Here is a 25,259-nt window from a genome sequence, read left to right as displayed (position 1 = left end):
GGTTTCCAATATAGACAGGTTTGCCTAAATTGAGTTTTCCTGCAAGTTCTTGCAGATTTCATTGACAGGTTCTGCTCTCTCTCTTCAATGTATTTAGTTTCCTTTGCACATGCTTACTTGCTTTCCAGTTGCTTTCTTCTTATGTATCCAAGTTAACCTGATGTATATACCAGTTAATTAACCTGAGGTTCATTTTCTGTGTTACTGGTCTTCTTTTCTTGCTATGTTCTCCGGAACAGCCTTAGATTGAACTCCATCTTCTAGTTCTTATTATTGTTTGCCACGATAAATAATTTTATTACCCCGTAGAGGGTGATTTTGAATCTTTATTCCCCATATAGAACGGTGAATTACTGCAGAATTACTTCATGTCGTGTCTCTGATGATCTTGACTCTTTGGTCTTCATTCTTTTCGTTACTATGAGTCCATGATATTAATAGCCTTGCCACCTCGATATCCTTTGATAGTTAAATGGGGCTGAGGAGAGTAATCAGTCAAGGACCCCTCCCAAATTAGTTTTAAAGCATTGACATGTTTTGCTTATCGGCAAATTACTTTGGTTTTTTACCTGCAGCTTTTGTTCATATTATGTCAAAATAAGGTGTGCAAAAGGCCAGCTGGGTATGACAACTTTAGTTTTCTTAAAATTTTGTTATGAAAAAAATTCTATTGAAATAAAAATCCTTGTCCAATATATATTGCTTGGTCATTAAAACTTTAATAACATATTAAAAGAAACATTAAATTGATCACCAAGATATACCATCGTTGGCTCGCCAAAGGGATTCGACATTTCAGAAAACATATTCCTTCTAGGAATTATGGTGAACCTGCAGCTAGTTTTCCAGCACTATGTATATAATTTGACGAAGAAAAAAACACAGTTTATTGAAGTGTTGCTATTTCTTAACAATCATTGCCTGGAACACAGCAACGTTATGGCTAGATATATAAATTTGACGGAGAATATGTCGATCATCAGTCGATCCTTTGGCATTTGATTCATCTCCCTGAGAGTTCAGAAAATGGAGAGAGATCGCCTCCAATGATAGAGTTGCCCCATTCTTTGAAGGATGGAGGATTGGGCGGCCACATAAAAACAGGCCTTTCAGCTGGCACGTCTGGTGGTGGCGCTTCCCCTGTAAGGACCTGCAAAACAGTTTTCATGGAGGGCCTATCGTTTGGATTTGGATGGCAGCAGGCCAGCCCCAGAATAAGCACACACTCCATTTCTTCATTTTTGAATATTCCATCCAATCTGGGGTCTGCACCTTCGAGGATCGTTCCCCTTCTGTAAAGTTCCCATAGCCCATGCACAATGTTACTAATGTAGTCATCCCGCTCAGTCTGCCCTCCAGGCTTCCTTCCACAAGCAACTTCCAGAACAAGAACGCCAAAAGCATAAACATCTGTTTCGGTCGTTGCCCTTCCCGTAAGAATACTCTCCGGAGCCATGTAGCCAGGTGTTCCGGCAAGCTCTTTCGTTGTGTGGTGAGTTTGTTCATTTCGAATAATGCTGCGAGCTAAGCCAAAATCTCCCAGTTTCGCATTGAAATCTAAATCCAACATTATGTTACTGGCCTTTATGTCTCGGTGAAGTACCCTCTTCATGCAGCCATTATGCAGATAATCCAATGCCTGTGCCGCTCCGGAAATCACACTCAGCCTTTTTTCCCAGCTCAGTGTTGCTTCCTGCGTGCCTGGCTTTTCATCACAAAATACGTATTTATCCAGGCTTCCATTTGGCAAGTATTCGTAAACCAAGAGGTACTCACGCCTTTCATGGCACCATCCGATCAGCTTAACAAGATTTCGGTGATGGAGGTTGCCTATTGTAGTGACTTCTGCTATGAATTCTTGCTTACCTTGGGTTGATTTCTTTGAGATTCTTTTGACAGCGACTTCCTTGTTTCCCAAGATTCCCTTGTAGACTGTCCCGAAGCCACCTTTCCCGAGCTTGTTCTTGGGGTTGAAATTGCCAGTTGCTTTGCTAAGTTCTTTGAATTTGTACTTCCTCGGAGCAGTTGAGGAGCCTAGGATTGCCTCATCAATATTTGGGTAAGCATCCTCCAGCCTGTCCACTTCACATCCTCTTTTCCTGCACAAGAAAAGGGCGATACCAATACTAATCAAGAGGATTAGTACTGATCCTACTGCAACTAGAATCCAAACCCACCGCAACTTGGAGTCTTTTATCTCCGAACCGCTGAACTTCCATGACTTCACACAATTTAGTTGAGTGTTGTTACTTGTTGAACCAGAAAACCCTACATAAACGTTTTCTGGAAGATAGTCTGAGAGATTGAGATGCTCAGAAATAACTGGATTCTTCATGTCCCCACCCACAAAAACGGTCAAATTCTTGCCGTCGTATCGAACATCTACCGCGATATCTTCGCCCTTAGAAATATAAATGCCCCTGTCATTTAACGAAACCGATCTTCTTGAGTAGATGCTGTTCACATCCAATCCAATATGGTTATCATCAAGATCATCCGGGTAACTTTGGCTGGTGTCAAATTCTACTGCCACTGTCCTGGCTTCCTTGGATCCATTTAACGTGGAATTTACGATTCCAAGCCATTGTCCTTCACTTCCATCTGGAACATCAGGATCTGCTGTTAATATAAAAGCTAAGCCTTCACCACTTGAAGCTGTCTGGTTTTTGATATTGAGTACGAAGGTTGTATTGAAAGATGCATTCTTCCCTCCGTTGCTCCATAGTCTGAATGGCCATTTGTACAAGACCCTTCCAGACAAGTTTTCCATTGGAGCTCCAATAGAATCTAGTGTGACTTGGATGGCTCTCGAGGCTATATTAGAATTCATGGGAGTCAAAATAAGTTGATCTCTATCTGATTCCGTGAAGATTGGAAACTGAAAATGAAGGCTCTGTACTAGAGCAAGAGCCCAGAGGACAGCTAGAATTACGGATGGGGCTACCAAGGGAAAGCGCATCTCGCCAAAAGTAACTCTCCAAAGAATGAGAAGTTAGAATTGTAGTTAATTTTGTGCAACTTTCTGGCAAGTTTAAAGCCAAATGAATGAGAAGTGGAGGATATACAAAAGACAGGTTCATGTCAGCTTAAATTAGAAAAAAATGTTAGGACTTCTATAAGGGAGTAAATTTCCTTGTATTTTCTGATCTTTTATTTTATTCTCTTGGAAAACTTAGAACTGTAGAATCGTAGATATCACAACAGGGAAGTTAATATCAATCTGAATAATATTTGGTTGACCAATATTACGCAGTTGTCATCAAATCTATACAGGAGTACTCTGCTTAATTACGCTTGTATGTATTGGATTTGATGGGCATATTTGTCTACATATAATCGTCGTGTCTTGCAGTCCCACTTCTGATCCTCCTGCTGATTTTCCTTTGCTATTAAATTAAACAAAATTTATGAGATCTTGCAAATTCCATGAAGAACAAGTCTAATTAGCTGTATATCTTGCTCACGCCTCTTGATCATATTCAATTAACCATCGATCCACGCAAGTTAGTTATCCATTGAAACTTCCATAGCTAAATCCATAGTCAATGAAAATGATCATAGAATCTACGTTGTTTTTCTTATTGTAATTTGTTCTTATACTTTAGTGTGCTTGCAGTGTTCGTCTGGCCTTGAGGGTATCAAATATCAAGGAAACTTCATCGGTACGGGCATCATTGGGCTAATATTCATCAATTTCCCCCAGAGAAAAAAAGGCACAGCTGACTTGTACGTTCACCAAGAAAAACTCTGCTCTGATCATGAATTCACTGCAGAAATGAATACTTTGAACTTTGAAGAAGAAATTCTCTCATGGGGAAGATTGGAGTGGTTTCCTTGCAGGCGGATTGGTCAGTTGTCATGGTTACCCTTTCAGTGCATGTTCAATTTCTGAGAAGCTGAAATGGAGCATTGCTTTTCTACTTTGTCTTTCTCATAAGAATGAGCCCATATATTCCTCGGTTTGACCAAGTACCTATCACGCCGTACCTAAAAGACCATGTACTTTGCTATTTGCATGGTTGAAAAGGGAAGCATTTATCCAAAAACAAATTGGATTTTGCGTCCATATTCTCCAAGGAGGAACAGTCAAATCTGAAAAACCAACTTTTCCAAATTAATTTTTCCATGGCCATGACATGTGTGGAAGAAGAATGAATGCATTCAACTACATGGGGTTCTGCCAAGCTCCTTTCATCAAGGTCTGCAATTGGAAACCAGGCAAAAGATGAAATTTCCACCTTTTTTTCCCCTTCAAGGAAATAAACAAACATTAGAGGTAGGGTTTTGCACCAATTTCACAACCTTTTAATTATTGGAATTAACCTCCATGACATATGTATAGGATGACAGCATAGTGATGTACATGTTGAGAGAATACCAGGTTTGAGGTTTCTGGGTTATTTACTTTGAAGAATAAAAGGAGGCATGCATGAATTTAAATCAAGGAATAATATTGATTTCCAATATAGAATTGAGTTTATAAAAATATTTGACTCTAATTCTATTTGATTCCGAAGTTCTCTTCATTGTTCCTTTCCTTAATCAATTCTCGTGGTTAAGAGGGGAAAATTATATGCTCAGTTAATACTTAAGATATGTAATCAATTCTCTAGGATGAATGAGTCCAGTTTAATGTTTTTGATATTTTTTTAAAAAAATTATATGCTCAGTTAATACTTAAGATATGTAGTCAATGATTTAAATAAATTTAATTAATGATTAGTACACTATATCTAATTAACCTGTCCTGTTGTCATTTATTTTCAGTCAAATTATTACGCACTGCTTATGTCTGTTCATTATCAACCAGGAAATTTCTTTGAAGTGACATGTTCTTGGAATTTGAAAAAGGTCGTCGATATGTGCACGAGGAAAAACAAATTAAGTTAGTCGTATATATATCACCAAATAAAAGAGTCTACGCTTCAAAGTAATACGTACAAACAAATAATATAAAATTATTTATTTCATCTTTAGCCAATCATTTAATATATATATATAAAGAAGAGATAGCGTTGTTTTATTAATTTGTTCAACGCAATTTTATTTTTTGAGAAATTTTTAAATAAAGCCGGTTCATTACAAAAAAATGGTTACTTGGCAAAGTAAAATACAAAATATGGTTGTAATGATTGGGCAGGTTTAGTCATTGATAGAGGATCTATATTAGAATATTGTACTTAAATCTGGGGAATTATGGTTACTTGGCAAAGTAAAAAACAAAATATGGTTGTAAGAAGCAGCGCTTAAGTAGAATATAAAGTTATGAAAATGGAGTTTGTGAAATGTTATGACTGAAGAGAATTCTTGAAGAACTGTGAATGCCTATGAATATGCCAACGAAGTTGTATTATGACAATAAAGCTGTCATAAACTGCCATAAGAACTCTTAATACCGAGAAGGCTGGGAATGTTGCCCGCACGTGCAAAAGGTTTGAGATTTTTAATTTGATACTTGCGAAATTGAAGCAACAACAATTTGAATTGGAGACAAGATTAATATATGATAATTTTTTTAAAAAATAAGCAATCTTGTAAAGGGCATAATTTTTTTTATTTTTATCTTAATCCAACTCAAATTTTATTAGAAGATTTTAAAAGCTTTATTTTCTATAAAATTAGAATTTTGTAATCATTTAAAATCAACAAGACTTTCAAATAAAACCAAAAAAATATCTAGACTTAATATTTTATTAGTTGATTTATAATTTTTTTTCTATTTAGTTTTTTTTTTTTTTTTTTAGGATTTGGGCCTCTAAATCCCTTCGTGGTTTTGAAATTAGATAAACAAAGATGGAGGATTATTGTTATTCTTATTTTTATTCTTCTTAAGAAGAAAATTACCAAAAACATAAATTAACTTACTTTTTCATGAGATATCTTATTAAAGGACAAAGCTATGGAATGCCCTTGAGGTCTTCGTTTTAAATATTATTTAAATACATTTATTTATTATTTGATTGTGTTAAGGAAATAAAAATTAAATATTTGAATGAAAATAATTGATATCATTTAGATAAGTGTTATTTTTTATGACAATATTTTTATGCATTTACAATAAAATCTATAACAAAAATGTAAAAGCAGAATTTATGGAGAGCTTCCTGCTAAGCAAAAAAAAATGGTGGAAGGTCAGACATCTTCGTCACTTACGAAGGCACAAAGAAACAACAAACTACATTGACAGTTTTAATGAAATAGCATCTTTTATTGTTCAGTAAAAAAAAGAGAAAAAAAAGTGATCTGATATGCGAAAATAGAAACAGAGATAATATGCATGAAGCTAACCATTCACCCCAACAATCATAACCCAAAAATAAGAAAAAACCCAACAACTGCAATCCAATTACTGCTTGAATAATGGATCAGTGCATTGCCTTCTTTGCCTGTGGACGATAAAACTGCAGTTAGGATCAGTACATTCAAGGGCCAAGTCATCGCAAGGCTCACCACAAGCAACGCATCCCTGTGGACGATAATCCCCTGTCTTGTCTACCAAAGCAAGAGGGTGAGGGTGATTACGATATGTGCGAACCCCCCCAAGCTTGACATATGGGTATTTCCCGAGAGCACATTCTGTATGAGCATCGAAGTCGCATTGCTCACAACGGTAGAACCAGAGCTTGGGGTCTCTATCTTTTTCACAAATTATGCAGGAAGGTTGGTAGTCATTTTCATTAATGTAGGTGAGGAAGAGAGGATGGTCATCATACTCGTGTCTTGCTTTGTATGGCAGTGTAGCACATTTCATACCCAGCTTGAAATCGCAAACCGCACATTTTAAAAATACCTTTGATTCTTCGGTGACACAACAGCCACTGCAATGGGGAATAATCTCTCCGTCATCTGCAACCCAAGGGGGAGCCCTGCGACCTCCAATATTGCAACGGAGAATACTCTTTCTGCCCGCTGGAAGATAAAGGGGATGCTCATGACCTCCATGTTTAGTGGAATCTTTCAATATTGATTTGAAGCATCGGACATCAATGCTGAGTTCACACATATCACATGTGTACCTGAGCCCACGAAAATATTGCTTACACACAACACAGGAGAACAGATAATGTTCCCCTGGGCTCCATGAAAGAATCAGTCGGTTTTCGTTATTTTGCCACTTTTTTCGCCTGGGTAATTCTATGCAGGTTTTGTCAAGAAAGAAATTACAACTAGCACAACTATAAAATGGAGTTGAGATTGGTAACATGCACCCATCACACTTTAGATCATCATCAACCTTGTCATTAAGGATTAGGTTATGTTGATGACTGAAATGCTCAATCTCTTCAATTATTCTCTCCTCTCCATGCTTGATCTCACGGACAACGCGAAAGCTAGGTTCCATGAATTGATCATCAACAGTCACACTTTGTCCTGCAGTCTCTGTTTCATAATCTCCAAATTCTCTGCTACAATTCACGTGTGCAACAAAGTCACAGTCTGGGCAATAGTAAACTCCGTATTCTGTATCAACTTCCCGACGGCAAATTCCACAGTACTTGTTTATAGATTTGATACATTGTTGAGGATGATAGGTGTGGATGATTTGGGGATGATGGTGCAGTGCCGTTTTAAGGGTGCGTGGCAATGAAATGCATTTTTTGTGGACCACGAGTTGGCACATAGTGCACCCAAATGGGGAGTCATCTCCATCTGTGCCACATGCATTGCAAGTGAAGGAGATTGATTTTAGTGAAAGTGGATTCAGTAGGCGTCTAAAGTGATTATGATCAGCTGCATCAATGCACGGTGGAAAAGCACATTTGATATGGAGGGTGAATTCACAAACAAAACAACAGTATACAAAATTCTCATAGCAAGTTTCGTTGCAAAAATCACAGATCACATCTTCATTTGGCAGTAGAACAAGAGGGTGTTCTGGATGAAAGTGCCTCCTCTTGATCTCCGGGGGTAGCTCAGCACACTTCTTGTGAAGAAAGAAGTTGCAAGGAGTGCACCTATAGCTAGGACCCGACATTGGTTCCTTGCACACAGAGCACGTAACTCCTTCACCATGATATTCTTGCTCTTCATCCAAAATCAATGGATGATCCTTGTGGGCAAATTGACTATCAACCTCCAAAAAACCCGGTGGAAAAGCACATTTGATATCTAGATCAAACTTACAGAAAGAACAATGGTAAACAAAACTCTTGCAAGTTTTGTCGCACCGATCACAAACGCATTTTGTGTAATGAGATGGTGGCTTTTCTAGTAGATGGAGAGGGTGTCTAGGATGAATGAGGCGCTTGATCTCACAGGGCAGCTCGGCGCATGTCTTATGAAGAAAGAAGTAGCAAGAGGTGCAACTGTAGCAAGGACCCCATATTGGTCCCTCGCATCCAGAGCAAATAACTAGTTCGCAACTATATTCGAGAACTTGATTAATGAGGATCAATGGATGATCTGGGTGGCTAAAATGTTCAACCTCCATGTCTCTGGCTCTCTCAGAGGACAGAGCAGGCAATGAGGGGTGTTGAGCTGAGGTAAGACTTAGGGAGGCCAGATTGAAGCTGCCGAATATATGTGTTATCGAAATGGAAAGGCAAATAAAAGTTGAGTGCTACTATTATTCAATACCTCACCATCTGAACTGAAACTCGACCTCTTCACCGACGACGGCTAATTAAATAATTACAGCTGCTTCCTGCTACATTACAGATCAGCCCAGGAGATCCAGAACACAGTGATTTCCCATTAAGATCGGATACCAATCAATTGCTGGGGAAGCATTTTTCTTCCCTCTTCCCCTTTATCAAAGATTATGGGACAGAGAACCGAAACGAAAAATAATTCAAAGGACCCAAGATTCAAAGAAGCCCAAAAAGGAAGGAAGGGTGTTACCTGTAAGGAAGAGGCGGGTAGAAGATCACGAGGAAAGCTATCTATTTGTGCAGATGATATTATTGCAGCATGTGAATAAGAACTAAGAAGAATCTTTACTTTTCTGGTTGGAGAAGAAGGCTCGATGACTTGAGGTGGGTCTCCTCAACTTCTTATTACTGGATCGGTCCATTACTTAGTATTCTATTGGATTGGTCCATTGCTTAGTTAATGGATCATGTCCATATAATAAGTTATTAATGAAATAAAAAATAGTATTTCAAGTTTATTTCAAGACAATAAGAAATTGAGAACTAACTCTCTAAAAATACACTTATATTTTTAAGGGGTTGGATGACCTATCATCCACCTCTTTTTTTAAAAAAAATATATTATAGTTTGTGTTTAACAAAACTATATGTTACTGCCCCACACTATTCTTAATGTAAAAAACCTAATTTTCAAATATTATAAATGATTAGTTGACAAGAGGGGTGTAAAAATACAATTATTTTTCTGGTAGCAGGATGAAGATCAAAGGATGTCGAATGGATTTATTATGTAGATAAGCATATGTGAAAGGGAATAATATCAGTTTGGTTCTCTGCTCGAATTTGAAATGGGCCTCAAGACATGAACAAGGGATTCTTATGAACAATAAATGGGCCAAAATAATTACAATTGGGCTTGACATTATCAAGCAAACCAATCATCAGCCTGAAAACATTGAAGGGGTCTTAGAGCCCGTTTTGGGCTGAGTTTCAACCAGTTTTTTGATAAATTTTGAAATTTTTTTCTTTTTTTTTTGTTAAAATTGAGTGCTGTTTGTACTTTTTGGATCGTTTTGATGTGCTGATATCAAAAATGATTTTTAAAAATTAAAAAAACATTATTGGCATACTTTTCAGCACGAAAAGCTATTTGAAAAGCAACAGCTACCACACTCCCAAACACTCTCTTAGACTTGACCTATGTGAGAAATGACTAAAAATATAATTTAATTTAAAAACAAACAAAAAAAACATCATCTCTTTTAACTTCTTTTTTTTTTTTTTTGTTAATAATAATATTAATATTAATAATTATTATTGTTGATGACAACGACAACCTCGAAAAACAAACAGGCCATATAGTCTATTTTAGCCTTGAAAAATACTAAAACGAAAATGATGCTAGTCTATTCGATGGGTTTTTTTTGTTTTTTTTCGTTCCTTCCCTTATTCAGTTTTGGCATTTTATTATCTAATCGTCTCATCACAAATAATTAACATACAAGATGGTGATCCTTTAAATCTTAAATTTTTGAAATAGCAATAACAAGAATACTATACTCTTATTATTTTTTTTAGAGTGTGATAGATGTTGTTTTTTAAAATATTTTTTATTTAAAAATATATTAAAATAATATATATATATATATATTATTTTTTAAAATTTATTTTTGATATCAATACATAGAAATAATTTAAAAATACTAAAAAATATTTAATTTAAAATAATTTTTTTTTAATGAAAAACATGTAATAAGATTTTGATCACAGTAATAATAGTTAGTGGGTGGTGATGATGGGAAAAGATAGAGTTTTTTAATTATGGGTTTCCTGTATGATGGGTTAGGCTAGCTTTTCCAAACCTTTCTAAGAGATTAGAGCCTGGCCCACGTTAGTAAAATAGGGTTTGGATTAAGAGAAAACAGGCCGAGCTATAGGTGTTGGCCATAGGTAAGAGTTAGTGATGTAGGGAAAAAGAGAGGCAAGAGATATCTACCACAGCCATCGTCTGGTTTTAGCTAGAAAAAAAAAATTAAATTCTTTATAAAACTATTAAAATACCAAAGTTATTAATTTTTTTTAACAATAGTAGCATTCCTTTAAATACTAGTAAAACTCTAGGTAAAATAAATCCTTGTTTTTTAAAAATAATTAAAATTTAACTATATATCACCATAATATATTATGTAAATAAACTATTAAAAGAAAAATCATGATTATATGAAAGCGACTACAGTTCTAGCTCCTGCATTGTTTTTTCCGGGTTAAGAGTATCGATCAATTAGAAATCACTAACCCTTTTTTAATTCCAAATACACATCAATAGTGAATAACATGTTTAGTACGCCATACTATATATTACAAGAAATTAAAAATCTAATTAACTGTATGAAAACTCCTGCAATTCCAGATACCGCATCAGTTAGTCAACCGGCTAACACAGGCTGTGCAAGGAGGAGGAGTTGACTCAGTTCGATTACTGTTAGGACTCAGAGAAAGCAGTAACCAGAAAAAACGTAACAATCTCTAGATGCATGATCTGGAAAGTGACTAAACAATGGAGTTGTCAAGTTCAAGCATGATTTCAATCATTCATCGAGCATTTACAGTTCATGAAACAGATTGAAAATGAAGTCTCGAATGGCAATCTTGTGTTCAATCTGACTCCACAAAGAACAGAACACGGAGATCGTTTGGCTTTAGATATCATCATCCTTGAAGCATTGACCGTTACATGTGTTATTCAATCTGGGACCATTGACGGTTGCATGCGTGCAAGAGAGCAATTGACAACTCTTACTTTATAGATCATAATCAAAGATAAAGATTCTGCTTCAGATCAGGTACACATCATGTATTAAATTTGTGCCTCCAATAATGTTCAAAGTCCCTAGACCAAAAACAAATCCCACATGCCCAAGGGTGTACTATATTGCAGATGTTATTTTCAAGTGTTTACAGCCTCAGAACATTTAGTCATGGCTCTATACCTAACCCTAGCCCATATATGGCTTTCCTAGTGCAAAAGATATGGAAAACCAACGACATATACATCGCGGAAGCACCATCCTGCAAGTCTACCGAATTTCATCAAGAAACAAAGAGAGATAGATACATGGAGATAACTTGGTGTTCTAAACTGAGGAGGACAGTCATTCAACGATAATTATTACTGAAAGACTGACAGGGCGTGCCCTAATAGTCTTGGACTATATATTAAGTTTTGAACTCCATATTATCTTCTCCTCCTAGTATTCAACTCCTCACCTTCTAACCTGAAAATTGACCTCTTCTCCGACGGCTAATTAAATAAATTCAGCTGCTTACTGCTACAGTACTGATCAACAATTGAGATCACAGAACACAGTGAATTACCATAAAGATGGGAACTTTGTAAATTGCTGGGGAAGCATTTTTGTTCCCTCTTCCCCTTTATCAAAGATTATGGAACACAGAGCCGAAACGAAAAATAACTCAAAGGACCCAAGATTCAAAGAAACCCGAAAAGGAAGGAAGCGTGTTACCCGTAAGGAAGAGGTGGGTAGAAGATCACGAGGAAAGCTACAGGCTCCTCTATTTGTGCGGATGAGGCTCTTCAAGTATGTGCATAAGAAGACACTTTCCCCTCTTTTCTTGGAGAAGAAGACTCGTTGACTTTTGCTGGGTTTCCTCAACTTCCTATATTACTCATTTGCCTATGGGTGTAAGTATTTTACATTAGAGGTATCTAAACGTTAAAAATCTATAGGCGTAAGTATTTTATATTAGAGTTAACTAGATATTTTTTTTTTAATTTTTTTTAATTAATTTTTTTATTTAGTTTAGTTTGTTAATGTTAAATTTCTTTCAATTTAATTATCAGACTTTCATGACACGTATTCCAAACTTGACAGGTTAACTCAGTTAATTATGGGTTAATCTGTTAATTTTTTTTTTTCTATTTAGTTATTAAACTTTCATAACGCGAATCTAATGTTTGACGGGCTATCCTGGTTTGAAAGGTTAATAAGAACTCTAAAATGCATAGCTTTTTCACTGTAGCTAAAGTTTTTTTTTGCAGTTTTTTCTTCCGTGGCTTTTTTTTTTCGTTTTTAGTTTTTTTTTCTGTAGCAGTTTTTTTTTTTTTTTTTTTTTTTTTTTTTAAATGTTTTTTAACTATAGCAGCTTTTTTTTTTTCTTTTTGTTTTTTTGTACATGTTTTTTTTTTAACACATGGGTTTTTCACTATAGTAGATTTTTTTTTTTTAAAAACGCGTGGGTTTTTCACTGTAGCAGCTTTGTTTTTTTTTTTCCTCGCTTTTGTTTCTTCTATTTTTTACATATAATTTATTACTGTGCACACAGTAAAACACTTGACTTTTTTGTTTTTGTTTTTTTTCCCGTTTTGCCCATGGGTTTTTTTTTTTTGCTTTTTTCTTTGTGTTTTTTTTTCTTTTAATGAATTTTTTTTGTTCAATTTAGTTTGTTAATGTGAAAAAAAAAAATTAATTCAGTTATCATACTTTTATTACACGGATCTCGGTTTTTTATATATATTAAGCTGGTTGAGAACTTGGCTTTGTAGCTTTTTTTAAAAAAAAAAAAACACTGTGGATTACTACAGTGTTTCCCTTACATGATTTTTGTTTGGCTGCAGTGTTTCCCCCACATATTTATTTTTTAAATTATCTTTGTTAAATTTATTTTTTAATATTGAGTTGATTGAGAATTAAGCTTTAGCTTTCCTTACGTTTTTTCATTATAATTATTATTATATATTGTATTATATTATATGACTGTTTTTTTCTTTTGTTTTTTCTTTTTAATTTTTTTTAAATAATTTTTTTTGTTTGATTTAGTTTGTTAATGTTAATTTTTTTTATTTCATTATCATATTTTTATGATACGAATCTCGGGTTTGATGGGTTAACCTGATTTGACGAATTATTTTTTTCATTTAGTTTAGTTTGTTAAAGTTAATTTTCTTTCTATTTAATTATCAGATTTTCATGACACGTATCCTGAGCTTGATGGGTTAACTTGGTTTGAGGGGTTAACTCGGTTAATTCTGGGTAAACCCGTCATTGTTTTTTTCTATTTAGTTATCAAACTTTCATGACGCAAATCCCATGTTTTATGGGATAACCTGGTTTAAAGGGTTAACCCAATTAATTTAATTTTTTTTCTTTTTCTTCATTAGTTTTTTCCTTTCTGTTGATTTTTTTCTTTTTTTTAATTAATCTATTTAATTATCAAAATTTTAATTACACGACCTTATAGTCAAATCCAGATCCAATATTCTTGGGTCCGGTGTTATAGTCAGGCTCACTTAAATTTGGGTCATGCAAGTTAAATTTTATTATTAATATTATAAATATTACTCTTAGGTCAGACGTTGCAGTCAAACCCAAGATTCTTGGGTATAACTTTGCAGAAAAACCCAAGATTTTTAAATTTTTATTTATTTTTAATATTTTATATATAAAAAAATGACCCGCAGCATTGCGCGGATATCAAAACTATTATATCTTATTAAAGGACAAAGCTGTCGAATGCTCCTAAGGTATTTGTTTTAAATATTATTTAAATACATTTATTTATTATTAGAGACCGCGTCACCAATACCGTGTTGTTTCCTGAACTTCAGGAAGCAATATGTAAAAGCGGAATTTATGGAGAGGATCGAGAGCTTCCTGCTAAGCTAAAACAAATGGTGGCTCAGGCATCTTTGTCACTACGAAGGCTCAAAAGAAACAACAAACTACCAATTATTTTTATTAAAATAAAATATTTCATTTCCAATTTTAATAAAATAGCATCCATTGCTCAGACAAAAAAAAGCGATCTCATACGCGTAAAAAGAAACAGAGATAATAATCCTCTGTCTAGCAACTGCCAACAATCATAACCCAAAAATAAAAAAAAAGCCAACAACTGCAATCCAATTACCATAATGGCATCCAGCATTGCCTTCTTTTCCTGTGGACGATAAAACTGCAGTTAGGATCAGTACATTCAAGGGCCAAGTCATCGCAAGGCTCACCACAGATATCGCATGCTGCATAATCTCCTGTCTTGTCGACCAAAGCAAGAGGGTGAGGGTGTTTAGGATATGTTCGAACCCCCCTGCCTTGAAATATGGGTATTTCACGAGAGCACAATCTGGATGAGCATCGAAGTCGCATTCCTCACAACGGTAGAACCAGAGCTTGGGGTCTCTATCTTTTTCACAAATTAAGCAGGAAGGCTGGTAGTCATTTTGATTAATGTAGGTGAGGAAGAGAGGATGGTCATCATACTCGTGTCTTGCTTTGTATGGCAGTGTAGCACATTTCATACCCAGCTTCAAATCGCAAACCGCACATTTAAAAAATACCTTTGATTCTTCGGTGACAACAACCACTGCAATGGGGAATATTCTCTCCGTCATCTGCAAGCCAAGGGGGAGCCCCGCGACCTCCAATATTGCAACGGAGAATACTCTTTCTGCCCGCTGGAAGATAAAGGGGATGCTCATCATGACCTCCGTGTTTAAAAGAATATTTCAATGATTTGAAGCATCAGACATCAATCCAGAGTCCACATATAACACAACAGTAGCTGAGCCCACGAAAATATTGCTTGCACACACTACACTTGTACAGATCATGTTCCCATAGGTTATATAAAAGAATCAGTTGTTTTTCGTGATATTGCCACTTTTTTTGCCTGGGTAATTCTAAGCAGGTTTTGTCGAGAAAGAAATTACAACCGGCACAACTATAAAATGGAGTTGAGATTGGTAACATGCACCCATCACACTTTAGATCATCATCAACCTTGTCAGTAAAGATTAGGTTATGTTGATGACTGAAATGTTTGATCTCTTCAATTATTCTCTCCTCTCCATGCTTGATCTCACGGACAACGCGAAAGCTAGGTTCCATGGATTGATCATCAACAGCCACACTTTGCTCTTCTTCATTTTCTACCACAATCTCTGTTGCAGAATCCCCATATTCTCTACTACAATTCACGTGTGCAACGAAGTCACAGTCCGGGCAATAGTAAACTCCGTAATTTGAGTCAACTTCCCGAAGGCAAATTCCACAGTACCTGTTTATAGATTCGATGCATTGTTGAAGTTGATATGTGTGGATGATTTGGGGATGATGGTGCAGTGCAATGAAATGCATTCTTCGTGGACCACGAGATGGCACAAGGTGCACATGAAAGGGGAGCCATCTCCATCTGTGCCACATGCATTGCAGGTGAAGGAGATTGATTTGAATGAAAGTGGATTCAGTAGGCGTCTAAATAGATGCCTTTGATCCTGATCAGCTGCATAAACGCACGGTGGAAAAGCACATTTGATATGGAGGTTGAATTCGCACACAAGACAGCAGTAAACAAAACTCTCATAGCAAGTTTCGTTGCAAAAATCACACATCGTATCATGATTTGGCAGTAGACGAAGAGGGTGTTCTGGATGAATGTGCCTCTTGATCTCCGGGGGTAGCTCAGCACACTTCTTGTGAAGAAAGAAGTTGCAAGAAATGCAACTATAGCTAGGACCAGACATTGGTTCCGTGCACACGAAGCACTTTACTCCTTCACCATGATATTCTTGCTCTTCATTCAAAATCAATGGGTGATCCTTGTGGGCAAAATGATGTGCCTGACTATCAACTTCCAAAAAACCCGGTTGAAAAGCACATTTGATATCTAGATCAAACTTACAGAAAGAACAATGGTAAACAAAACTCTCGAAAATTTTGCCGCACCGATCGCATTCGTATCCTCCTTCATATGGTGACTTTGCCAGTAGATGGAGAGGGTGTCTAGGATGAATGCGCCGCTTGATCTCACGGGGCAGCTCGGCGCATGTCTTATGGAGAAAGAAGGAGCAAGAGGTGCAACTGTAGCAAGGACCACATATAGGTCCCTCGCATCCAGATACTACTAAAAAATATAGTAATTAGCAACGAACTACTCCGTTGCAAATAATATTAAAATCCGTTGCTAAAATAATTTAGCAACGGAATCAGCAGATGCAAATATATAGTTACTGATTTTTTAGCAACGGATTTATCCGTTGCTTATCCGTTCACAGCAACGGAAAATCCGTTGCTCATTGTAAGCAACGGATTTTCCGTTGCAAAACTAGCAACGGATTCTCCGTTGCTCATTTTAGCAACGGATTTAGTTTTGTGTGGATTGTCCGGATAAAAGAGCTGGATTACTGGATGACAGTAATGATGACATGCTCAGCACAGGCTAGGAATGCCAGTAGTAGCTGTACAGCAATAACTCAACGCTGACTTAGTTTATTCGCCAAAAACTGAAGACTCAAGAACGATCGATCAATGTATTTGTGCAGGTAGTACAAAATTATTTTTCAAAATTTCTACTATCTGCAACATTTTTCAAAATTATTTCTTCGAGCTCCAAAATCTCAAACCCCATCTGCTGGTGACCTGTGACACGTCAAGACTTTGAGCTTGTCCACCTCTGTTGAAGCTCCACCCCAGAATATAGTGGCTGCTAGCCACTGCTCCAGTAGATGAAGAAAAACCAACGTACATAGAATCCAACATAACAGAAGAAAGATCGAGAGATGTTGACAGGAGAGGCAAGGTTGGTTTTGTTCTTGTGACAGGAGCAGCTTTGAAAAGGAAAAGGAAGGAGCAGCTTTGAAATCCAACATAACGTACATAGGTTTTTGCAATTTTGTGCATCTCATCCATTCCTCATCTGAAAAGGAAAAGGAAGGAGCAGCTTGAAAGGAAATAAATTATGGGATGGGAAGTAACATGAACAAAGAGAGCACAGAAAATGAGAGCGAACCCTTCTCCTTGTTAATTATTCTTACCTTCTCTGATCAGCAAACCCAGATGCTAAGATGCCTCCTTTCCATCTCCATACATCTTCTACAGACCTACCCTCCTTCCTGTTATGGTAAAATAGCTTGATGCTCTCTCTCTCTCTCTCTCTCTCTCTTTCTCTCTCTCTCTCATGAATGATAGAGCTGCTCAACAAAGGTGGAGTAAATAACAAAGAAAACAACACATGAAACGAGGCAATGGATTTATATTAAAATTTAAATAATTATTTTTTTAATTAGGAACGGATTTTCCGTTGCTAAATTCAATGTAAAGTTTGCAATGGATTTTCCGTTGATTTTTGTTAAAATTCGTTGTTGATATTAAAAAAACAATATATGTTTAATCCGTCGCAAATCTGTTACTGAATTTAGCAACAGAATTATCCGTTGTTAAATTCAGATGCTAATAACCCCATTTTTTAGTAGTAGAGCAATTAACTAGTTCACCACTATATTCGAGAACTTGATTAATGAGGATCAATGGATGATATGGGTGGCTAAAATGTTCAACCTCCATGTCTCTGACTCTTTCAGAAGACAGCAGGAAATGAGGGTTGTTAAGCCAGGGCAAGACTTAGGTAGGCCAAATTGAAGCTGCCGAATATATATGTTATCGAAATGGAAAGGCAAATAAAAGTTGAGTGCTACTAGAATTCAATACCTCACCTTCTGAACTGAAACTCGACTTCTTCACCGACGGCTAATTAAATAATTACAGCTGCTTACTGCTACATTACAGATCAACCAACGAGTTCCAGAACACAATGATTTCCCATTACGATCGGATACCAATCAATTGCTGGGGTAGCATTTTCTTCCTTCTTCCCATTTACTAAAGATAGCCGAAATGACACTTGAGGGTCTAGCTCACTGGTTAACTGTAAGGCTTGTTTTGCGACTGTCCCGAGTTCGATCCTTAAGAGTACCAGCTTGTCACCTCCATGGTGCCTTACCTGCTTATTGGACTTGCAGGATGTTCAGTAAGCCCTGAGATTAGTTGTGGTGCGCGTAAACTGGCCCGGACACCCAAGGTCATAAAAAAAAAAATAGCCGAAACGAAAAATAATTCAAAGGACTTAAAATTCAAAGAGGCCCAAAAAGAAAGGAAGGGTGTTAGCTGTAAGGAAGAGGGGGGAAGAAGATCACGAGGAAAGCTACAAGCTCCTCTATTCGTACGGATGAGATTGTTCAAGCATGTGAATAAGAAGACACTTTCCCATGTCTTTTCTGGTTGGAGAAGAAGACTCGTTGACTTGAGTTGGGTCTCCTCAACTTCTTATATTACTCATTTGCCCATGGGTGTCAGCACTCTACATTAGAGGTACCTAAACGTTAAAAAGTCTATTGGTAAAATCCTTTAATTACTAAAATCATAAATCAATAAGTACTTGTATATATATTTTATTGTCCATCAGAGCACCTCTAAACATTGAAATTATACGGTAATTAAAGTATACTTTAATTACCAAAATCGTAAATCAATATATCTAAAGCAAATTACACATGACTTTGAAGAAATTACCATTTCATTTTGAAAAGCCGACTCATAAGCATCTTTTATCATCCCTTACATAAAGTATTGCCTTTGGATTTCTAGGTTTTATAATGAAAAGAGGGAGGTAGAGGAAGATCATGAGTTTCCTTTCTATTTTCAAGCTCATCCTCTCATGTCCTTTAATTGTTTATTATTTCAAATAACTTAATTATTTAAAATCAATTCATATTCATATAATAACTTAATTATTTATTGTTTCATATAAGTTTTATGGTTTCATATATTATTTGTATAAAGACAATTACTCTAACTTATATATTATTATTAAATACAACTTTTTCTTTGTCTTATATTTTATTTTGTCTCTTTTATTTTAATTATTTTTATCTAATTTATTTCAAGAAAATAAGAAATCGAGAACTAACTTTCTAAAAATACACTTAATTTTTTTAAGATGTTGGAATATTACTCATCCAACCCTTTTATAAAAAAAAACATTATAATTTTTGTTTAACAAAACTATATGTTAGTGTACTATGCTATTTTACAAGTCAGATAAAAAAACAATTTAATGTAAAAAGAAATTGAATTTTTTATTTAATTTTTTATGTATTTTTTTAATCATTTTGATGTGCTGATATTTAAAATAAATTTTTAAAAAATAAAAAAATTATTTTGATATATTTAAAAATAAAAAATACTTTAAAAAATTAGCACGGCCCGAGGATATGCTGCTTTACAAGAAGCACCAGCACTAGCAGGATATTCCTCTTCCTGATGAGCTTGCTGATAAAGATTCTGATGCTAAAACTGCAATTACTGACTTGTAAGCTGTGGTGGGCAATATTAGGCAGTGCAGCTATTTGGATTTTCTCATCTCTCAAGCTTTTCCTTCCAATTGCCCCCCTCCTCCTTGCATGATATATGATAAGATTGGAAAGAATTCATTTGTGAATTCATCTAACAGAAAACACTACAAACCAGCCAAATGCAACCTTCATATATAATACACTAAGTTAGGAGCAGGTAGGGTGTGAGATATTGTTGTAATTTGCACTGAAGATTGAAGCATTGCATAACCTCTGTGCTTATGAAAGTGGTCTGAGATGTTCTTTCCTGGAGAATTATTAACTATGTTCTTGATTATTCATCTGTTTGCTTGATCATGCTTATGTCTGAAAGTACTGTATGTTTTATTACTAACTCTTATTTATCACCATTATAAAAAGGAGATTTATCCCTACACTACCTGTTAGAAGAAAAAACTGTAAGATAATTATGTAGTTATGGAAGAACAAAGGACATGGTTTTTTCTCTTTATTTCATCTTTACTTGAGCATTCCTCCACTTGATCCCAAGAGCTAGGGGGTTTAAGCTTCTGATCAATTCTTCTATGTAAGATTAAAAACAAATTTAATGCCATGATGTTTTAAAAGACCATGAAGACTCGAAAAAAAAGAAAAATAAAATATATCATGAAATTCAATTCTAAATTAATTAAACGTGTAAATATTGAAATGAAAAAAAAAAAGTAACCAAAAAAATTAATGAGAAAAAAAAAAAGGAAACACTTTGCGAATACACAACAAATCCTCTTACAAGCCATAGTGATTCGAAACAGTGGCTTCACGAAGTTTATCTAGAACAAAAATTAGGTTCTTCCCTTGATAAACCTATTTCTTGGTTATCTCTACCAAGTAATTTCTTCGTTTATTCTTTTTCTTTTTCCTTGTTTCGTAAAGTAGAATGTATTAAGAGAGTAAAACAAAGATTTTCTATAGTTTTTATAAATTTTTAAATTTTCTCATTCAATGGATAGAAAATAAATTGTATAATTCTTTTTAATTTGTTTTTTTTAGTATTATCCTTATCTTACGATCAAAGTTCTGGATTTGACAGACTAACGAGGTTTAAAATAGAGTTATTGTTTATTTTTATTTTCTTTGAGATTATCTCGGTTTCATTATCCATGTCACGAGTCTTTCAATATTGGATTTTTTTTATTGAATTGTCCTAATCTCATGACCTGGATCGTGAGATTGACAAGTTAATCTGATTGACTCGGTTTTTTTTTGTTTTTTTAATTGTTATATTCCCTAATTTTATCTTTTATTGGGAATTAGGCTTCATAATTTATTTTGATTTACTTTTTACTAGGTTGTCTTGCTTTCATAATCGGAAAATAATACTTAACGGGTTAACCCGAAGTTAATTCAGGTTGTTTTTTGTATTTTGTTTTTTATTGACTTTTTCTGGTGTCAAATTCTACTGCCACTGTCCTGGCTTCAATGGATCCATTTAACGTGGAATTTTCGATTCCAAGCCATTGTCCTTCACTTCCATCTGGAACATCAGGATCTGCTGTTAATATAAATGCTAAGCCTTCACCACTTGAAGCTGTCTGGTTTTGTATATTGAGTACGAAGGTTGTATTGAAAGATGCATTCTTCCCTCCGTTGCTCCATAGTCTGAATGCCCATCTGTACAAGGCCCTTCCAGCCCTGTTATCCATAGAAATTCCATTAGAATCTGGGGTGACTTGGATGGCGTCATGGGCTATATTAGAATTGGAACTCAACTTAAGTTGATTTCTAGTTGATTCCGTGAAGTTTGGAAACTGAAAATCAAGGCTCTGTACTAGAGCAAGAGCCCAGAGGACAGCTAGAATTACAGATGTGGCTACCAATTACGGAAAGCGCATCTCGCCAAAAGTAACTCTCCAAAGAATGAGAAGTTAGAATTGTAGTTAATTTTGTGCAACTTTCTGGCAAGTTTAAAGCCAAATGAATGATATACAAAAGACAGGTTCTTGCCAGCTTAAATTAGAGAAAAAAATGTTAGGACTTCTATGACATGTGTGGAAGAAGAATTAATGCAATATAAGGGTGAAAATCGCATTCAATTCCATGGGGTTCTGCCAAGCTCCCTTCATCAAGGTCTGCAATTTGGAAACCAGGCAAAAGATGAAATAAAAAAACGTTAGAGGTAGGGTTTTCACAACCCTTTAATTATTGGAATTAACCTTTATGACATATGTATAGGATGACAGCATAGTGATGTACATGTTGAGAGAATACCAGGTTTGAGGTTTCTGTGTTATTTACTTGGAAGAATAAAAGGAGGCATGAATTTAAATCAATTAGGAATAATATTGGTTTCCAATATAGACTTGAGTTTATAAAAATATTTGACTCTAATTATATTTGATTCCGAAGTTCTCTTCATTCTTCCTTTCCTTAATCAATTAATCTCGTAGTTAAGAGGTTGCTCTCTCGTCTTCTTCAAATCTAATTCTGTATATATGTATACATTTTTTTGTTAACGGCAAAAACTAAAATAACATTAAATCATAATGAAGAGTTTTCCTAGCATTTCTTTATTAACAAATTTATGTTTGTAGGTTTCAATGGTCAAGTTATCATTATAATCAGTTTCCATATATCAAAATGAAGTTTATTTCTAATTAGATTTTGAACAGGTTATTTCCTTTTTTTGTGTGTAAGTTTTCTTTGAATTTGACTAAATTGTAAATTGGAAAACAAATCAAATCGCCATGATCCATAGCAGCGCAACGCTAGCTTATTGCCATGTCAGTGTTGCTTGAACAAAATAAAAAAATAGATATCTTTTTATCATGTTTTGAAAACTCATAGCAAAGTTGAAAATCTACTAGGAAATTGTGATGACATTTTTAGCTTTACTGTTTTGGTGAAACTTTCTAAACACAGGGAAAATTTTCTGAGACTGGGTTAGCTGAATGAAGAAATGCAACAGATATGACGTCTGATTGTAATAATCTTCAACAAATCAGTGCCACATGCTTTGCAAGTGAGACAGGCAATCTTCAACTGAAGCTACTTTGCTAGACAAATAATTTGATGTTCCTGACCTTCAAGTTCAAAAATGCATGGTGGAAGAGCACATTTGATATCGTCAAATTCCCAGAAACAACAATGGCAAACAAAACTCTTGTCACAGACGCATCTTGAGCAATGAGATGGTGGCTTTGCCAGCAGGTGAAGAGGGTGCAAGTGCCTCCTCGCACATAGAGCACATAACTCCTTCACCATGATATTCTTGCTCTTCGTTCATAATCAATGGATGATCTATGTGGGCAAGTAGATGTGCCTGACAATCAACTTTAAATAAAAACAGTAGAAAATCCTCTGCATATTCTGTAGGGCATAAATTAAAAAGGAGTTCATTTCACATGACAAAGTCCAATTTCCTCTTAAACAAGGAGTTCTTTCAAATCTCAAAATCATACTTATGTATGCTATTCTTACAAGCACCGTATAAACTAAAAGCTGTGTTCATTTCACTTTAAAAAAGGTGCTCTCAAAGAATGAAAACCTTTCAATCTAATAATCACGAAGGTTGTATTGAAAGATGCTTTCTTCCCTCCGTTGCTCCATAGTCTGAATGGCCATCTGTACAAGGCCCTTCCAGCCCTGTTATCCATAGAAATTCCATTAGAATCTGGTGTGGCTTGGATGGCGTCATGGGCTATATTAGAATTGGAACTCAACTTAAGTTGATTTCTAGTTGATTCCGTGAAGTTTGGAAACTGAAAATCAAGGCTCTGTACTAGAGCAAGAACCCAGAGGACAGCTAGAATTACAGATGTGGCTACCAATTACGGAAAGCGCATCTCGCCAAAAGAAACTCTCCAAAGAATGAGAAGTTAGAATTGTAGTTAATTTTGTTCAACTTTCTGGCAAGTTTAAAGCCAAATGAACGAGAAGTCGAGGATATACAAAAGACAGGTTCTTGCCAGCTTAAAGTAGAAAAAACAAATGTTAGGACTTCTATAAGGGAGTAAATTTCCTTGTATTTTCTGATCTTATATTTTATTCTCCTGTAAAATTTAGAACTGTAGAACTGTAGAATCGTAGATACCACAACAGGGAAGTTAATATCAATCTGAATAATATTTGGTTGACCAATATTACGCAGTTGTCATCAAACCGATACAAGAGTACTCTGCTTAATTACGCTTGTATGTATTGGATTTGATGGGCATATTTGTCTACATATAATCGTCGTGTCTTGCAGTCCCACTTCTGATCCTCCTGCTGATTTTACTTTGCAATTAAGAAAACAAAATTCATGAGATCTTACAAATTCCATGAAGAACAAGTCTAATTAGCTGTATATCTTGCTCACGCCTCTTGATCATATTCAATAACCATCGATCCACGCAAGTTAGTCATCCATTGATACATCCATAGCTAAATCCATAGTCAATGAAAACGATAATAGAATCTACTTTGTTTTTCTTATTGCAATTTGTTCTTGTACTTTATTGTGCTTGCAGTGTTCGTCTGGCCTTGAGGGTATCAAATATCAAGGAAACTTCATTGGTACGGGCATCATTGGGCTAATATTCATCAATTTCCTCCAGAGAAAAAAAGGCACAGCTGACTTGTACGTTCACCAAGAAAAACTCTGCTCTGATCATGAACTCACTGCAGAAATGAATACTTTGAAGAAGAAATTCTCACATGGGGAAGATTGGAGCGGTTTCCTTGCAGGCAGATTGGTCAGTTGTCATGGTTACCCTTTCAGTGCATGTTCAATTTCTGAGAAGCTGAAAAGGAGCATTGCTTTTCTACTCTGTCTTTCTCATAAGAATGAGCCCATATATTCCTCGGTTTGACCAAGTAACTATCACGCCGAACCTAAAAGACCATGTACTTTGCTATTTGCATGGTTGAAAAGGGAAGCATTTATCCAAAAAAAAATTTGGATTTTGCGTCCATATTCTCCAAGGAGGAACAGTCAAATCTGAAAAACCAACTTTTCCAAATTAATTTTTCCATGGCCATGACATGTGTGGAGGAAGAATTAATGCGTTATAAGAGAGAAAATCGCATTCAACTACATGGGGTTCTGCCAAGCTCCTTTCATCAAGGTCTGCAATTGGAAACCAGGCAAAAGATGAAATTTCCACCCTTTTTCCCCTTCAAGGAAATAAAAAAACATTAGAGGTAGGGTTTTGCACCAATTTCACAACCTTTTAATTATTGGAATTAACCTTTATGACATATGTATAGGATGACAGCATAGTGATGTACATGTTGAGAGAATACCAGGTTTGAGGTTTCTGGGTTATTTACTTTGAAGAATAAAAGGGGGCATGCATGAATTTAAATCAAGGAATAATATTGGTTTCCAATATAGACTTGAGTTTATAAAAATATTTGACTCTAATTATATTTGATTCCGAAGTTCTCTTCATTATTCCTTTCCTTAATCAGTTATTCTCGTGGTTAAGAGGTTGCTCTCTCGTCTTCTTCAAATCTAATTCTGTTTATATGTGTACTTTTTT

At 35.4% G+C, this 25,259-nt stretch overlaps 3 protein-coding genes across 3 annotated transcripts; all 3 read right to left on the bottom strand.

The window, feature by feature from the left end:
- Nucleotides 1-685: 685 nt before the first annotated feature.
- Nucleotides 686-3,072, bottom strand: LOC118052563 (probable L-type lectin-domain containing receptor kinase S.5). Its single transcript, XM_035063565.2, has one exon. The coding sequence runs from the start codon at nt 2,957-2,959 to the stop codon at nt 1,004-1,006; it is 1,956 nt and encodes a 651-aa protein (XP_034919456.1). The 5' UTR covers nt 2,960-3,072; the 3' UTR covers nt 686-1,003.
- A 3,081-nt stretch (nt 3,073-6,153) lies between these two features.
- LOC118052555 (uncharacterized) lies at nt 6,154-8,989 on the bottom strand. The gene has a single exon (XM_035063555.2). It carries the CDS (start codon nt 8,429-8,431, stop codon nt 6,347-6,349), a length of 2,085 nt encoding a protein of 694 aa, XP_034919446.1. The 5' UTR covers nt 8,432-8,989; the 3' UTR covers nt 6,154-6,346.
- Nucleotides 8,990-14,472: 5,483 nt separating this feature from the next.
- Nucleotides 14,473-16,201, bottom strand: LOC118051321 (uncharacterized). Its single transcript, XM_035061938.2, has 3 exons — nt 15,729-16,201; nt 15,389-15,639; nt 14,473-15,093 (listed from the first exon to the last, which is right to left on the bottom strand). The coding sequence occupies exons 1-3, from the start codon at nt 16,129-16,131 to the stop codon at nt 14,473-14,475; spliced, it is 1,275 nt and encodes a 424-aa protein (XP_034917829.1). The 5' UTR covers nt 16,132-16,201.
- Between the last annotated feature and the right edge of the window lie 9,058 nt (nt 16,202-25,259).

The sequence above is a fragment of the Populus alba genome, chromosome 16 (assembly GCF_005239225.2).
Source record: "Populus alba chromosome 16, ASM523922v2, whole genome shotgun sequence".
Lineage (NCBI taxonomy): Eukaryota > Viridiplantae > Streptophyta > Magnoliopsida > Malpighiales > Salicaceae > Populus > Populus alba.
This window is presented reverse-complemented; position numbering and strand designations above follow the sequence as displayed.

Bases quoted from the DNA above. Each gene is read 5' to 3' on its own strand.
- LOC118052563 (XM_035063565.2), bottom strand. From the start codon at position 2,959: ATGCGCTTTCCCTTGGTAGCCCCATCCGTAATTCTAGCTGTCCTCTGG.
- LOC118052555 (XM_035063555.2), bottom strand. From the start codon at position 8,431: ATGGAGGTTGAACATTTTAGCCACCCAGATCATCCATTGATCCTCATT.
- LOC118051321 (XM_035061938.2), bottom strand. From the start codon at position 16,131: ATGTCTGGTCCTAGCTATAGTTGCATTTCTTGCAACTTCTTTCTTCAC. The intron at 15,640-15,728 runs GCACCATCATCC...GCCTTCGGGAAG, and splicing joins AGAATGCATTTCATTGCACT to TTGACTCAAATTACGGAGTT. The intron at 15,094-15,388 runs GTTGATGATGAT...TTAAACACGGAG, and splicing joins ACCTAATCTTTACTGACAAG to GTCATGATGAGCATCCCCTT.